Below are 15,985 nucleotides of genomic sequence, written 5' to 3'. Positions count from 1 at the left end.
GCCTAATTTCTCTTCTGATTACCTTTTTAACCCACTGGTTGCTTAAGAGTATGTTCTTTAATTTCTAGATATATGTGAATTTCCCTTTCTCCCTCTGTTATTGATTTATAGGTTCATTCCATTGTGGTCAGAGAAATAAGCATTGTATAATTTCAGTAGTTTTGAATTCATTGAGAATTGTTTTGTAACCAAAAATTGCTATATCCTGGAGAATGATCCATGTGCATTCAAGAAGAATGTATATTCTTTTTTGTTGAGTACAGTGTTCTGTATATGCCTACTAGGTCTAGTTGGTTTAGTGTATCATTCAAGCACCATATTTCCTTATTGATCTTCTGACTAGATGTTCTACCCATTATTGAGAGTGCTTTGTGAAGTCTCCTACTATTAATGTAGAATCATCAGTTTTCCTTTCAAATCTGTCAGTATTTGCTTCATATATTTTGGGGCTCTGCTGTTAGGTGCATATATGTTTTTAATTGTTACATCTTCCTGTTGAATTTTTCCCTTTATCAGTAAATAATTACTGTCTTTATCCCCCATAACTGTTTTTGACTTAAAGTCTATTTCATCCAATATTAACATAGCCACCTCAGCTCTCTTTTGGTTACTACTTTCATGGTATGTTTTTTTCCATTCTTTCCCTGTCAGTCTACTTGTATCTTTGACTTTAAAGTGAGTCTCCTCCTGAATGCCTCTCTGTTGCTCAGATGTGGCCCTCTCTCTCTAGCTAAGCCAACTTGGCAGGTGAAATCACTGCCCTTCCCCCCACATGAGATCTGACACCCAGGGGAGTGAATCTCCCTGGCAATGTGGAATATGACTTCCAGAGAGGAATCTAGACCTGGCATCGTGGGATGAAGAACATCTTCTTGACCAAAAGAGGGATGTGAAATGAAATGAAATAAGTTTCAGTGGCTGAGAGATCTCAAAAGGAGCTGAGAGGTCACTCTGGTGGGCATTCTTACATACAATATCGATAACCCTTTTCAGGTTCTAATGAATTGGAATAGCTAGCAGTAAATACCTGAAACTATCAAACTACAACCCAGAACCCTTGAATCTTGAAGACAATTGTATAACAATGTAGCTTATGAGGGGTGACATTGTGATTGGGAAAGCCATGTGGATCACACTCCCCTTTGTCCAGTGTATGGATGGATGAGTAGAAAAAAGGGGCAAAAAAAAAAAAAAAAAAAAAATGTGCCCAGTGATCTTTTTTTACCTTAATTGTTCTTTTCACTTTAATTTTTATCATTATTACTTTTGTGAGTGTGGTAATGAAAATGTTCAAAAATTGAATTTGGTGATGGATGCACAACTATATGGTGGTACTGTGAACTATTGATTGTATGCTTTGGATGACTATGGTATGTGAATATATCTCAATAAAATTGAATTATTAAACAAATTAATTTTGTTGATGGATGCATATCTATATGGTGGTACTGTGAACAACTGATTGTATGCTTTGTATGACTGCATGGTATGTGAACATATATCAATCAAATTGAATTATTAAAAAAAGTAAAAATAACAATAATAATAAAGTGAGTCTCTTGTATACAGCTTATAGTTGTGTCATGCTTTTTTTATCCATTCTGCCAGTCTCTGCCTTTTGACTGGAGAGTTTAATCCATTTACATTTAAAATCACTATTCATAATTCCGGACTTTGTGCTGCCATTTTGCAATTTAGCCTTTTTATGTCTAATACCTTTTCTGTCTGTCAATTCTTCTGTTATTACCTGCTTTTATATTTATTTGATTTTTTATGTTATACCATATTGAGTGCCTTCTTTTTTCAATCTGGATATATTTTTCATCTATTTTCTTTGTGGTTGCCCTGGGGTTAAATTTTAACATCGTAAATGTATGACAATCGTATTTGGTATGATACGAACTTAACTTCAATAGCATGCACATATACTTTCCTGCACTCTTCTTTCTCACCACATTTTTCTGTAGTTGTTGCCACTTATATCTTCATACATTGTATGTCCAAAACCATAGATTTATCATTACTTTTTATGCATTTGCAATTTAGCACCTGTAGGAAATAAGTGGAGTTAAATACCATACAATATAATACAATAATACTGACATTTATAATAACCCAAATGGTTACCTTTACCACAGGTCTTTATTTCTTTATGCTGCTTTGAACCACTCTCTACTGTCTGTTCATTTTAGTGTGAAGAACTACTTTTAGCCTCCATCGTTTCTCATGAGAAATGGCACACAGTTTTATTGGGATTCCCTTGTATGTAACACATTGCTTTTCTCTTGCATTTGATAGTATAGTCAATATATGACATAGTGTATTTTTCTTCATGTTTATTCTGTTTGGTGTTCTCTGAGCTTCTCGGATGTGCATATTCACGTCTTTTGCTAAGTTTGAGAAATTTTCTTTAATTATTTCTTTGACTATTTGTCCCTTTCTCTCTTTCTTCTCCTTCTGGGACTCCCTTAACGTGTATATTGGTGCCCTTGATGGTGTCCGATAGCTTTCTTAGGACATTTTTGCTATATATACATAAATATATATATATATTTTTTTCCTTCTGCTCCTCAGCCTATTACAAGTGTCTCTTGTCTTCAAGTTCACAGATTCTTTCTTCTGTCAGCTGCATTCTACTCTTGAAACCTTCCTGAGCATTTTTCATTTCAGTTATTTTAGTCTTCAACCCCAGTAGTTCTGTTTGTTTCCTTTTAAAAGTTTCTGTCTCTTTAATTAGACTCTCAATATTGTTCATTCATTGTTTTCCTCATATTCTGTAGTTCTTTCTCTGTACTTTCCTTCTTCTCCTTAAGCCTTTTTCAGTTCAGTTTTTTAAAAGCATTATTAGGTATGCCCACATTCTCGTCTCCTTCATGGTATTTTCTGTATTTTTATCCTCTTCCTTTGGATGGGTCATCATTTCCTGTTTCTTTGTTTGTCTTGTACTCTTTTGTTGCACACTGTATATTGAAATGTTGACTCTGGGATTTACTTCTTGGGATGTCTGTTTCCTAGTTTTGTAAACAGCTGGTAATAAGACAGAGATTTTCTTGAACTTCAGTCTTCCCATTAGGAAGGTCTATGTGAGGCAAATGTACTGTGCAGGGTTTTCCCTTACTTTGCCTCTGTCTTGTCCTGGGCTTTTGCTTGTTAGTTGCTGTAGAGTTTCCATGTTTACAGGAGTTTTGTTGTCATCTCTGTTTCCCAGGGGACAAACCTCCCTCTCCTGGGTATCTGAAGCCAGCAGGCCTTTGTCCCAGACTATAGATTTTTACATTCCTTATGTTGTCTCAGGCTGCTTTTGCTTGGAGGGTAAATTCTGGGAGGATGGTCACCCCAGAGATGATTTTTCCAATTCAGTCCTTCCCAGTCAAAACAGGGCCAGACCTACCGAGGGGGTACAGACTGGCTTCAAAGTACTCTGAAGAGGGTCAGGAAGGTGCCAAAAAATTCTCTGATGGCTCCCCATAGTTAAGCTTTCCTGGCCTGCCCAGCAAATGCATCCCTTCTGTTAATTTGCCCCCACAGTCTGGAGGAAGTCCTGCATTTTTAAATCTCCATCGCCTCTGCCCCTGTCTGTGGAAGGTTGAAACAATGGCTGCCACCGCGTTTGTCCACAGCAGGGTGAAACAATAGCTGCCCTCAGAGCCACGACCCAGCAATCCGAATTCACTAATCAGTGATTGGCCATGCACACCCCTGTTCTTAGGGAAAGAGGATTTTTATGTCCCTTTCTGTCAGCAGCAGCTAGCCAGGGACTGGACCCCAAAGTGGCCTGCCACAAGAGGTGGGGATGGGCACCTGTAGCTGTTGCATGGAGAAAGCAATTTAAAATTATTTACTGTAATTTATCAGCTCTTTTCCTCCTGTTCTTCCCTGGATGCTGTACAGTGTTCTTTTGGCCTCTGGAGTTTCAAAATAGTTGTTACAGATAGTTCTTGTCTGTTTAGTGGTTATTTTAAGTGGACGGACTGAGTCCTAGAGCTTCTTACTCCACCATCTTCCCTAGAAGTATGAGTGCTTTCTTAAGTTGGGAAAGTGGTTGATTTCCTGATCAAGTGAGTATAAGTTATTACCCTTAGAGATTCTGAATGGGAAGAATGCCAACTTTATTTTTCTTAATATTGATTTGTTTTTTTTAAAATCTGGTGCAAAAGTAATATTTAAGAGTTGTAGTATAGTTTTTAACTACAAAGACAGAGTAGCAATTGAATTTATCCATGATTCCATTACACAGAGGAAACACTTAATATTTTAGTCAATGTCTTTTTTCTATGTAGATCTATATTTTGTTCATTATTTTGAGAAACTGTTATTGAGAGCCTGCTGTTTTGCTGGGCACTAAGCACTGTGGGAAGAGCCATGAACAACACAGGCCAGACATCTGCCCTCATGGAGCTAACTTATAAGTTGTATTTATGGCATACAGTTTTGTATTTTGTTTTTTTCCACTTGATGTGTCATGGAATTTTTCTTACATCATTAAAGATTCTCCTTTAATGGCTCAATAATATTTCAGCATATAGATATTCCTTAATTTACTAAACCAACATTTTTGTTGCACGTTTAGGTTACTGCCATTTTTGTCTATGATAACAATGCAAGGGATGTTCTTATGTGGTAGGCAGAATTCTAAGTTGACCTCCAGTGACCCTACCATGTCAATATGATGGACTATCACTTCCACAGTTATGTTACATAATATAGAAAAGGGATTTTGCAGATGTAATTAAGGTTGCTAATTAGTTGGCTTTGAGTTAATGAAAAGGGAGATTATCTGGGTGGGCCCAACCTAATCACATGAGCCCTTTAAGAGCAGAGAGTTTTCTCCTGCTATTGTCAGCAGAAGTCAGAGATGCTCAGAACAAGAGAGATTCTACAAAGAAGGTTCTCCATTGCTGAAATGAAGTGGGACCATGGGGCAAGGATCTGAGAGTGGCCTCTAGGAACAGAGAGCAGTATCCAGCCAATAGCCAGCAGGAAACAGGGACCTGAGTCCTCCAACCACAAGGAACTGAATTTTGCAAACAACCTGAATGTGCTTGGAATGGATTCTTCCCCAGAGCCTCCAGATAAGAGCCTGGCCTGACTGACCATCTTGATTTCAGCCTTGCAAGACCCTCAGCCAAGGACCCAGTGATGCCCACCTGGACTACAGAACTATGAGATAGTAAATGGGTGTGTGGTAGTTTGTTGTGCTGCCATAGAAACCTATTTCACTTGTAGCCTAATTTATATTTACATCCATAATTATTCTTTTGGATAAAAAGTTAGATGTACCATATTGCTTATTTATTCTCCAGAAGCTTTGTACCAATTTGTGTGCCTAACAATATATGCAACTGCACCCTGGCAAATACTAGATACTATACTGTCCCCCCTTTTGGTTTTGGTCATTCTGATAGACATAAAACAAGGTATCTCCTCTTTTGGAAGAAGATTTATATTTCTCCTCTTATTCGTAGAATTGACCATTGTTTTTCTTTATTTGGGGTTCAATTGGTAAGGCTTTTTGAGGAATTGTCTATTCTTACTCTTTGGCTGACTTTACTGTAGGCATGAAAGAAAATGCTCCTTGATGTGGAGTACAGCATTTCTCTGCTATAATATTTTCATAGGGTAGGATGATTAATGAGCTTAATTGAGACAATGAGTACCTCTGAGGAATATTAGCCTCTGCCATTACTCCTTGTAAGAAAGGAATAAGTTTCGTTTTCACATAGAGACAGCATGGAATAAGGGAAATGGAGGCAAAACCAGTTTAAACAAGCCCCAGACAAAGAGAAGAGAGAATCTGCCTGATGTAAAGAGACATGAGGTAGTATCAGAGGCGGGAACTCACAGCAAAAAAATAAAAATTTGGGGGGGGATTGGCTAATCAGTTCAAAATCTCAATAATGAGCTAGTTGGCTCTCTGGGATTGGCTGTACAAATTAAAATCTCAAAAGATGAATTAGTTAGTGTTCTCGGATAGGCTGTAACCTCTGTAGTACCCAGTCAATGGGGAAACAGGGGAAGGACTTGCGAATTAGGAGTAGGAGATTTAAACATCGCCATTCTCTTCCTCTGGCGCGCCAGCCTTCCATGTGTTTGGCTGGACGCCCTATCTTGCAAGATTGTAAATAAATTCTTTTCTCCTCCAGAACCGAGAGAGCGTTTATTCCCTTACAGGTACCACTTTATTTCCGACACTCCTTATAAAAGTATATCCCAAAGATATCCTGTGGGAGAATTGAGAATGTCAGCTTCATTGGTTAGGCAGTACTGATGCCTTATTCTTTTCTAGGGAAAAAGTTTAGCTTGTCTGGCTTGGCATTAGAAATTTAGTTGTTTCAGAAATAAAGATATATTGTGTCTTCCTAAGGAAAACTGTAGCTTTGACTGCTGCTTTAGAAGGAAATAGATGCTCTTACCTTTCAGGAAAAAAGCTAGTATCTTCCTAACTAAAGATATCACTATTTTTAATTTGATCAAGATAATCAGTAATTTTTGATTATGTATTTGTATTGCTTTAATTGGGAAGGGGTAAGGGAAGAAATTCAAGTCACTTTTTTTCTGTAATCCTTGCCATTTGAGATAGTAGGGTTTATTTTTTTATTTTATTTTATTTTTTTGGCTTTTATAAATGGGATTGATTTGGTTACGCAGTTACAGTCTTAAGGCCATAAATTGTCCAAGGTAACGCATTGGCAATTGGGTACCTTCACTGGAGGATGGCCAATGGCATCCAGAAAACCTCTGTTAGCTGTGAAGTCATGTGGCTGGCATCTGCTCCAGAATTCTGGTTTCAAAATGGCTTTCTCCCAGGACATTCCTCTCTAGGCTGCATCTCCTCAAAAATGTCACTCTTGGAGGGGCAAGATGGTGGCATAGAGAAGAGTGGAAGCTAAGTAGTCCCCCTGGAACAACTACAAAAAAAACAGAAACAACTAGTAAATAATCCAGAATAACTGCAGGGGGACAAACGAGACCATCCACTCATCATACACCAACCTGAATTGGGAGGAATGCCCGAGAACACAGCATAAAATCTGTAAGTAAAACCTGCGGAACCAAGTCGTGGGACCCCCTCCCCCATAGCCCGAGCTGCAAAGCCTTGTGGTGCCAGAGAGAAGCTTTCTCCCAGCAAGCGAATATAGCTCAGCTGAGCTCCAACTGGGGTTTTAAGTAGCGAGTGTGAACTGCTCACTACAGGTATGCATCCCCCAAAAACAGACAGAGGCTTTGGGTGACGACTGACCTGGGAGAGCCAGAGGGTTGCCTTGGACTGGGTCTGAAGGGGACTATCTGTTTCTTTTTTGGCTCAGTGGAGAAAGCCCCAGTCATTTTCAGTTTCCAGGGCTGTGAAGCGGAGAAGGGTGGAGACAGCACAAGCAGAGAGCAAGACCATTGAAATGCTAATGACCTCCACCTGGGAGCTCTGTCTTCTCTAGGAGGAAAGGGGTGGGGCCCTTTCCATTCAGAACCAGACCCCAGAGCCTGGGGGAACACGGCCATACCTCCTCACACCAGTCAAGAAGTATAGGCTAACAGGCGTCACCTGCTGGGCAGAAAAGCACAGTGACCCGAGGCATCAAAGGGTGGAGCAATTTTCTAAGACACACCCACAGGGAAACCAGATACTGAATATTTCTTCCCTCTGGGGCCTGAGCCTGTTCTGGTCTGGGAAAACCTGATTTGGATAACCAAGGAAACCATGCCTAGACAACAGAAAATTACAACCTACACTAAGAAAAACAAAGTTATGGCCCAGTCAAAGGAACAAACGTACCCTTCAACTGAGATACAGGAATTTAAACAACTAATGCTAAATCAAATCAAAAAGTTTAGAGAAGATATTGCAAAAGAGATAGAGGATGTAAAGGAAGCACTAGGCATGTATACAGCAGAAATCAAAAGTTCAAAAAAACAACTAGTAGAATCTATGGAAATGAAAGGCACAACACAAGAGATGAAAGACACAATGGAAACATACAACAGCAGATCTCAAGAGGCAGAAGAAGACACTCAGGAACTGGAGAACAAAACACCTGAAAGCCTACACGCCAAGGAGCAGAAGGAGAAAAGAATGAAAAAATAGGAGCAACGTCTCCGGAAACTCAAGGATGAAACAAAGTACAATAATGTACGTATCATTGGTGTCCCAGAAGGAGAAGAGAAGGGAAAGGGGGCAGAAGCAATAATAGAGGAAATAATTAATGAAAATTTCCCATCTCTTATGAAAGACATAAAATTACGGATCCAAGAAGCGCAGCGTACTCCAAACAGAAGAGATATGAATAGACCTACGCCAAGACACTTAATAATCAGATTATCAAATGTCAAAGACAAAGAATCCTGAAAGCAGCAAGAGAAAAGCGATCCATTACATACAAAGGAAATTTAATAAGACTATGTGCGGATCTCTCAGCAGAAACCATAGAGGCAAGAAGGAAGTGGTGTGATATATTTAAGATACTGAAAGAGAAAAACCGCCAACCAAGAATCCTGTATCCAGCAAAGCTATCCTTCAAATATGAGGGAGAGCTAAAAATATTTTCTGACAAACAGACAATGAGAGACTTTGTGAACAAGACACCTGCCCTACAGGAAATACTAAAGGGGCACTACACGGTTATAGAAGACAGGAGTGCGTGGTTTGGAACACAATTTTGGGAGATGGTAGCACAACAATGTAAGTACACTGAACAAAGGTAACTATGAATACAGTTGAGAGAGGAAGGTGGGGAGCATGTGAGACACCACAAGAAAGGAGGAAAGATAAAGACTGGGACTGTGTAACTTGGTGAAATCTAGAGTATTCAACAATTGTGATAAAACGTACAAATATGTTCTTTTATGAGGGAGAACAAGCAAATGTCTACCTTGCAAGGTGTTAAAAATGGGGAGGCACTGGGGGAGGGATGCAATCAGCATAAACTAGAGACTGTAACTAACAGAATCATTGTATTATGCTTCCTTTAATGTAACAAAGGTGATATACCAAGGTGAATGCAGATAAGAGGGGGGGATAAGGGAGGCATGTTAGACACTTGACATTGGTGGTATTGTCTGATTCTTTATTCTACTTTGATTTAAGGTTATTTTTCCTTTTGCTGCTTCCTAGCTGTCATTTTTTGTTTCCTCTTTCTTTTGCCTCTCTACCTTCTTTGACTCTCCCTCCTGCCTTGTGGAAGAAATGTAGATGCTCTTATATAGATAATGGTGAAGGTGGTGAACACATAAATGTATGACCATGCAGAAAACCATCAATTATTTACTTGGGATGGAATGTATGGTGAGTGAACAAAACCATATTAAAAAAAAAATGGGTTGATGACAAAACCTCAAGGGCAATATACTGAGTGAAATGAGCCAGACACATTAGGACACTTATTGCAGGGTCTCACTGATAGGAACTAATTATAATATGTAAACTCATAGACATGAAATATAAGGTACCAAGATATAGGACGAGGCTTAAGAATGGGGAGTGGTTGCTTAGTATGAGCAGAATGTTCACTTAGGATGAACTTAAATGTTTGGAAATGAACAGGGGTGTTGGTAGCAAGATGTGAGAATAACTAACAGCGCCGAATGGTGTGTGAATGAGGTGGAAAGGGGAAGCTCAGAGTCATATATGTTACCAGAAGGAAAGTTGGAGGTCAAAAGATGGGAATGTATAAAACTGAATCCAATGGTGGGCAATGTCCATGATCAACTGTACAAATACTAGAAATCACTTCCATGAACCAGAACAAATGTATGACAATACAATTAGAAGTTAATAATAGAGGGGCATATAGGGAAGAACTATATACCTATTACAAACTATATGCTACAGTTAGTAGTATTTCAACATTTTTTCATAAACAGTAACAAATGTACTATGTCAATACTACGAGTCAACAATTGAGGGGGGTTGGTTAGGGATAGGGGAGGATTAGAGTTTTTTTTTTATCTTTCACTTTATTTCTTGTCTGGAGTAATGAAAAGTTTCTAAAAATTGAACAAAAATTAAGTGTGATGGATGCACAGCTGTATGAGGGTACCCAGGGGCAAGTGATAGTACACTTTGGATTTTTGGATAATTGTATGGTATCTGAACAATCTCAATAAAAATGAAAAAAAAAAATGTCACCCTTATTTGCTCTTGGGGTGCTTGTTCTCTCTTAGCTTCTCTGGAGCAAAAGTCTGCTTTCAAAGGCCGTCTTCAAAATGTCTCTGTAAGCTACAGCTCCTCTCTCAGTTCCTGTGTGTTCTTCAAAGTATCCCTCTTGGCTGTAGCAAGCTCGCTCCTTCTGTCTGAGCTTATATAGGGCTCCAGTGAACTAATCAAGGCCCATGCTGAATGGGCGGGGCCACACCTCCATGGAAATTATCCAGAGTTATCACCTATAGTTGGGTAGGTTGCATCTCCATGGAAACACTCAAAGAATTACAGTCTAATCAACACTAATACATCTGCCCACACAAGACTGCATCAAAGATAATGGTGTTTGGGGGGATATAATACATTCGAGCTGGCACATTCCACTCCCTGGACCCCAAAATAACATGATCTTTCCATATACAAATACATTCATCTGTAGGGTTTATTTTTAACAAATGAAATAAGGTAGAAGGAGGGAGGGAAGAAAGTTAGAAGGAAGAAAGGAAAGAAGAAGGAAGTTGGGAGTTTCCTTTTTCTCTTGAAAAGTAGTTTTGGATAGTGTTGTCTTTTCTTGAAAAATTAGTTCTCATTACCACTTAATTTCTGAAGTTTGGTATCTTCCTAAGGGCAAGATTTTTAAAAATTTTATTTGAGATAGTTATAGATTTACTGGAAGTTCCCCAAAAAATATACAGGGAGGGCCCATGTATAAGCAAGGTATTTGTTTTAGTTGAATGGCCAAATTAGTTACTCTAGAAAGGTCATGTCTCCCTAATATTTGGGTATGATTGCTATTTATGTTCACAGAATTCAAAATGGTCTATTCTTCAGTGGAGGCCTGATGTTGCTTTTTGTTTCCTCTCTTTGTTTTTTGTAAAATTTGGAATGGCATTGGAAATGCTGACTTGGTTTGATATAGAATGTATAACTGGTCAGAAGAGGCCCTACCAGTGTGATTCAAGAACACCATAATATAGTTGTTCTAGTTTGCTAATGTTGCTGGAATGCAAAACACCAGAAATGGATTGGCTTTTATAAAGGGGGTTTATTTGGTTACATGGTTGCAGTCTTCAGGCCATGAAGTGTCCAAGGTAATGCAACAGCAATCAGGTACCTTCACTGGAGGATGGCCAATGGTGTCAGGAAAATCTCTAATAGCTAGGAAGTCATGTGGCCAGTGACTGCTTCAAGTTCTGGTTTCAAAATGGCTTTCTCCCAGAATGTTCCTCACTAGGCTGCAGTTCCTCAAAAATGTCACTCTTGGTTGATCCTCTCTTCGCTTCTCTGGAGCAAGAGTCTGCTTTCAACAGCCATCTTCAAACTGTCTCTCATCTGCAGCTACTCTCTCAGCTTCTGTGCATTCTTCAAAGTGTCCCTTTTGGCTGTACCTCATCTTCAATATGTCAGTCTCGGCTCCACTGAGTTCCTTCTGTTTGTCAGCTCATTTATATGGCTCCAGTGATTTAATTTAGACCCTCCCTGAATGGGTGGGGTAATACCTCCATGGAAATTATCCAATTAGAGTCATCACCCACAGTTGGGTGGGTCACATTTCCATGCAAACAACCTAATCCAAACGTTCCAACTTAATCCCCACTAATATGTCTGCCCCTCAAAACTGCATCAAAGAATATGGCTTTTTCTGGGGGACATAATACATTCAAACCAGCACAGTAGTGAAAACAATGGTAAACTTGATGTTAGAAAGCCTTGATTACAGACTGCATTTGACCACATTATAACTCTTAAGACTACTGAAAGCCAATTTTACCGACCTCTTGGGCATTTTCCAATACAGGTAGTAAAGCAATTTGCAGAGTAAAGTCCTGGACTATCATTATTATTAAGGCCTTTTTTTTTTGGCAACAAAACAATAACAACAAAATTCCTTTTCTTGTTGTAACTCCTATGATAAAAATTACTCCTTTGAGTTGGACAATAAAAGCAGAGTAATTTTGGCAAAAAGACATAATTACAAAATGTATGTGTAATCTGGGAAATCTGGGAAGAGAAAGAAGAACTAGAGAGATAGGTTTATCCACAATGCTTCACATGGTAGTAACACCAGTTACTATGAGCTTCGTATCTTGGCTGGCAGAAGGCCCAAAACCCATAGATTCTGGTGCCTGTAGCAGAGTTGTGCCTGGGAATGTAGAGACAAGCCCATTTGCTGGCCTATGACTGTTCTCACAGCACTGTTTGTTTTAGGAAGAGCCTTCCTTTCAGTATATATTTAAGATGGGAGTCTTGTTTCTGCAAGTGAGATTTGTTAAAATCCCTGAATCGTAGAGTCACACAGCCAAGAGACATTAGGGAGAACATGATGATGAGATCATCACTACACATTTAGTGAGCACTTTTGTAAGGTGCTAAATATTGTGCTAAGTGCTTTATACTCATCTCATTGAATCTTACTGAATACGCAACAACCCTAATGAGTTAGGTGCTATAATTACCCCTGTTTTACAAAAAAGGAAACTGGCTCCAAATGGTTAGAACTAAACTGTCCAGGGTCATTTGAGTGCTAGATGTTAGAGTCACTTCTCAATTCAAGTCTGTCTGGCACCAAAACCCTTTATTTTACACATAAGGAAGTTGAGGTCCTGAGAGGTTAAGACCTACTTTTAGTGTAGTTTTTTTGTTTTGTTTTGTTTTGTTTTCCTGCATTATATCCTCTTAAGTTATTCCAGTGTATTAAGTATTTCTGGCTTCTGTGCATTGGGCTGATATGTCAAATCAATACAAAAGTTACTGGGTTTTTAGGCATTAGGTAGAATGATATTTAGATTTTTTAATGGAATTGTCAATCACTTGATTTTTTTAGTGAAGCATTTCTTACCAGACTCCCATAAAGGAGACACTGTCTCCCATGTGCTATTAAAAGTTGAACCTTGTGACTACTGTCTGACTATGTTTTTCTTATAGAGAAGCCAGAGAGGGCAGACTGACTACATGTAGAAAATAGCCACCAAGCATTTATCCAGTATCATTTTTAGTTCTTTAATTTTGGTAAGCCCATATTTTCAAAACAGATTAAATTTGTCTGATTTCTTTCAGAGGTATATATTACAAAGCATTCATAGTCAAGTGAGAATTCAAATGTGCAGAGCAGAGCCGAGAGCTTTTCACAGAGAGCCCCTTCAGGAGGTAAGCATTTCTCCTAGAAACTTTGGTTCTTGTATTTTCAAGAAACATGTTTCCATTCTTTTCATTATTATTCAGAGCCTAACTAATTGTTATAAATATTCTTTTTGATACTCAGTAGGCGTATCTCTAATAGGGCTGCTTTAATTTTTTTTTTTTCAAGAGACAAAGGAAGGAACACCATCCAGACCTAGAAGGATTTTACCATTTTCTTCCACACCCTGAAGAGACACAGAAATTAATGGGAAATTAACATTTTATGTGGGAATTACTAAAGGCTTTTTCTTCTTATCTCTGAGGCCTTCTGTGGAGAATTAATAGGAGGTTGAATGCACACATGGATAAAATGGATCATCTTAAAGGACTGAAGTTTCAAAAATACATCAGCAGGACTGGACAGGTTTGACATAATGAGATTTCTATTTTAGCTTGACTTCTGTAACTTGAATAAACTATAAACTGAGCTACACAAGGTCCTGGGAAGGAAGCTTCTTTTTCCAAAATATCCTGGCTGCTTATAACATTTTTCTTATTCAGATCTTTTGAAAAAGTATATTTAGTCATCAATTTCCTGACACTTACTGACTTTTGATATGTGAATTGGGACAGGAAAGAGCAATTGATACAGATTGGAAAAGAAATTAAATTCAAGAAACAACCAGGAAGTAAGAGGAAAAATCTCTACATAAGGACTGGTTGAGATGGCAGAAGCTTCCGAGGATACCTCAACTCAGCCTGTAACAGTAAAGAAAAAGAAAAGTCTGTCCATTGAGGAAAAGATTGACATCATAAATGCAGTGGAAAGTGGCAAGAAAAAAGCAGAGATTGCAGCCGAATATGGAATAAAGAAAAATTCATTGTCATCGATTATGAAGAATAAAGACAAAGTTCTAGAAGCCTTTGAATCGCTGAGATTTGATCCAAAAAGAAAAAGACTGAGAACTGCTTTTTACACAGATCTTGAAGAGGCATTGATGAGGTGGTATCGAATTGCTCAGTGTCTAAATGTACCAGTTAATGGTCCAATGTTGCGTCTAAAAGCTAATGATTTTGCCCAGAAACTGGGACATAATGATTTTAAGTGCAGTAATGGTTGGCTGGATCGCTTTAAATCCAGGTATGGTTTGGTATTCAGAGCTCAACCTGTAGAAGCTACAGCTACATCAGTAGATCCTTCAACTGTCTGGTGCCAAAATGTACTTCCTTATTATTTAAATGATTATCATCCTAAAAATATTTTTAATATAAAAGAGACTGGGTTGCTTTATAGAATGTTACCTACAAATACATTTGCTTTTAAAGGGGAAACATGCTCAATTGGAAACTTATGTAAAGACAGAATAACTCTGGTGGTTGGGACAAACATGGATGGCACAGAGAAACTTCCTTTGCTCATTATTGGAAAAAACAGAAATCCACATTGTTTCAAAGGTATAAAATCATTGCCTGTGCATTATGAAGCTAACAGAATGGCATGGATGACCTCTGAAGTATTTGAAAAATGGATGTGGGAGCTTGATAAGAAATTTCAAGCCCAGCAACGAAGAGTGGTGATTTTTGTTGATTCTTTTCCTGCACATCCAGAGGTAAAGAATCTAAAGTCCATTGAGCTAGCATTCTTTCCATCATGTTTATCTTCCAAATTTATAGCTATGAAACAAGGTGTTATTAAAAGCCTTAAAATCAAGTATCGACACTGTCTTATCAAGAAATTTTTAAGCTCTGTTGAAGGAGGCAAAGAATTTACTTTTTCCCTACTAGATGCAGTTGATATATTGCATCTCTGTTGGAGGACTATAACCCCAGAGACTATTGTGAAGAGCTATGAAGAGGCAGGATTCACATCCCAAAAAGGAGAAAGTGACACAACAAATGCAGAGACAGACACTGGTCTTGATTTGGTTGCCCATGCTCTGGCAGCAGGAGTAGAATTCCCTGAAGGCCTATCTATAGAAGAGTATGCTGCCCTGGATGACGATTTGGAGACCTGTGAAGCAGCACCAAGTGGTGACCCAGAAGGGACCAAAGAAAGTAAAGCAGATGAAACAGGATTTTGTACTTCTGATGAAGATGATGATGGCGGATCTTCAGGAACTGAACTCCCTTTGCCATCAAAAAATGAGGCAATAACTGCTTTAGATACTCTTAAAAAATTTCTTAGAAGTCAAGATATGAATGATGTACTTCATAATTCTTTAGCAGATCTTGAAAATTTTATTAACTCTTTATCATCCAAATAACTATGTAGTGTACAACATCTGAAGAGTAATAGGTTTTCCTGATGTATTTTACTATATAAGGTATGAAAAGAGAAAATACCATTTAGACATACAAAATGAAAAACTGATAATCTTTGGTTTCATTGCAAAAGTTTGGTCTGAATAACAAACCTCCCTAGGTAGATTAAATTAAATAATAAGTAAATGAAAAACATGAATTGCAAACTAGTAAGCTTTTAGGGAGTAGAAAGTGTATTTCAGAGGCCTTGTACTTGAAATACATGGTATATATGTCAAAATGAAAAACTCTCCAGTTTTCGGATTCATACAGACTGAATTGATAATTACTTTTTACTATTATGTGTTTTTTTAAAGTTCAGGTCATATTCTAGAATATTTTAATTGATCTACTTAGGTAGATATCTATAGCTTAGATAGTTATATTTTTAAAGATATACATGCCATATATATTCTAACTAGTCTCTTACTG

The 15,985-nt window shown here is 38.2% G+C and overlaps 1 protein-coding gene across 1 annotated transcript; it reads left to right on the top strand.

Moving 5' to 3' along the window:
• Window positions 1-13,977: 13,977 nt before the first annotated feature.
• TIGD4 (tigger transposable element derived 4) lies at window positions 13,978-15,516 on the top strand. The gene has a single exon (XM_037829140.1). It carries the CDS (start codon window positions 13,978-13,980, stop codon window positions 15,514-15,516), a length of 1,539 nt encoding a protein of 512 aa, XP_037685068.1.
• The last annotated feature ends 469 nt before the right edge of the window (window positions 15,517-15,985 follow it).

The sequence above is a fragment of the Choloepus didactylus genome, chromosome 3 (genome assembly GCF_015220235.1).
Source record: "Choloepus didactylus isolate mChoDid1 chromosome 3, mChoDid1.pri, whole genome shotgun sequence".
In the NCBI taxonomy this organism is placed as follows: domain Eukaryota; kingdom Metazoa; phylum Chordata; class Mammalia; order Pilosa; family Megalonychidae; genus Choloepus; species Choloepus didactylus.
This window is presented reverse-complemented; position numbering and strand designations above follow the sequence as displayed.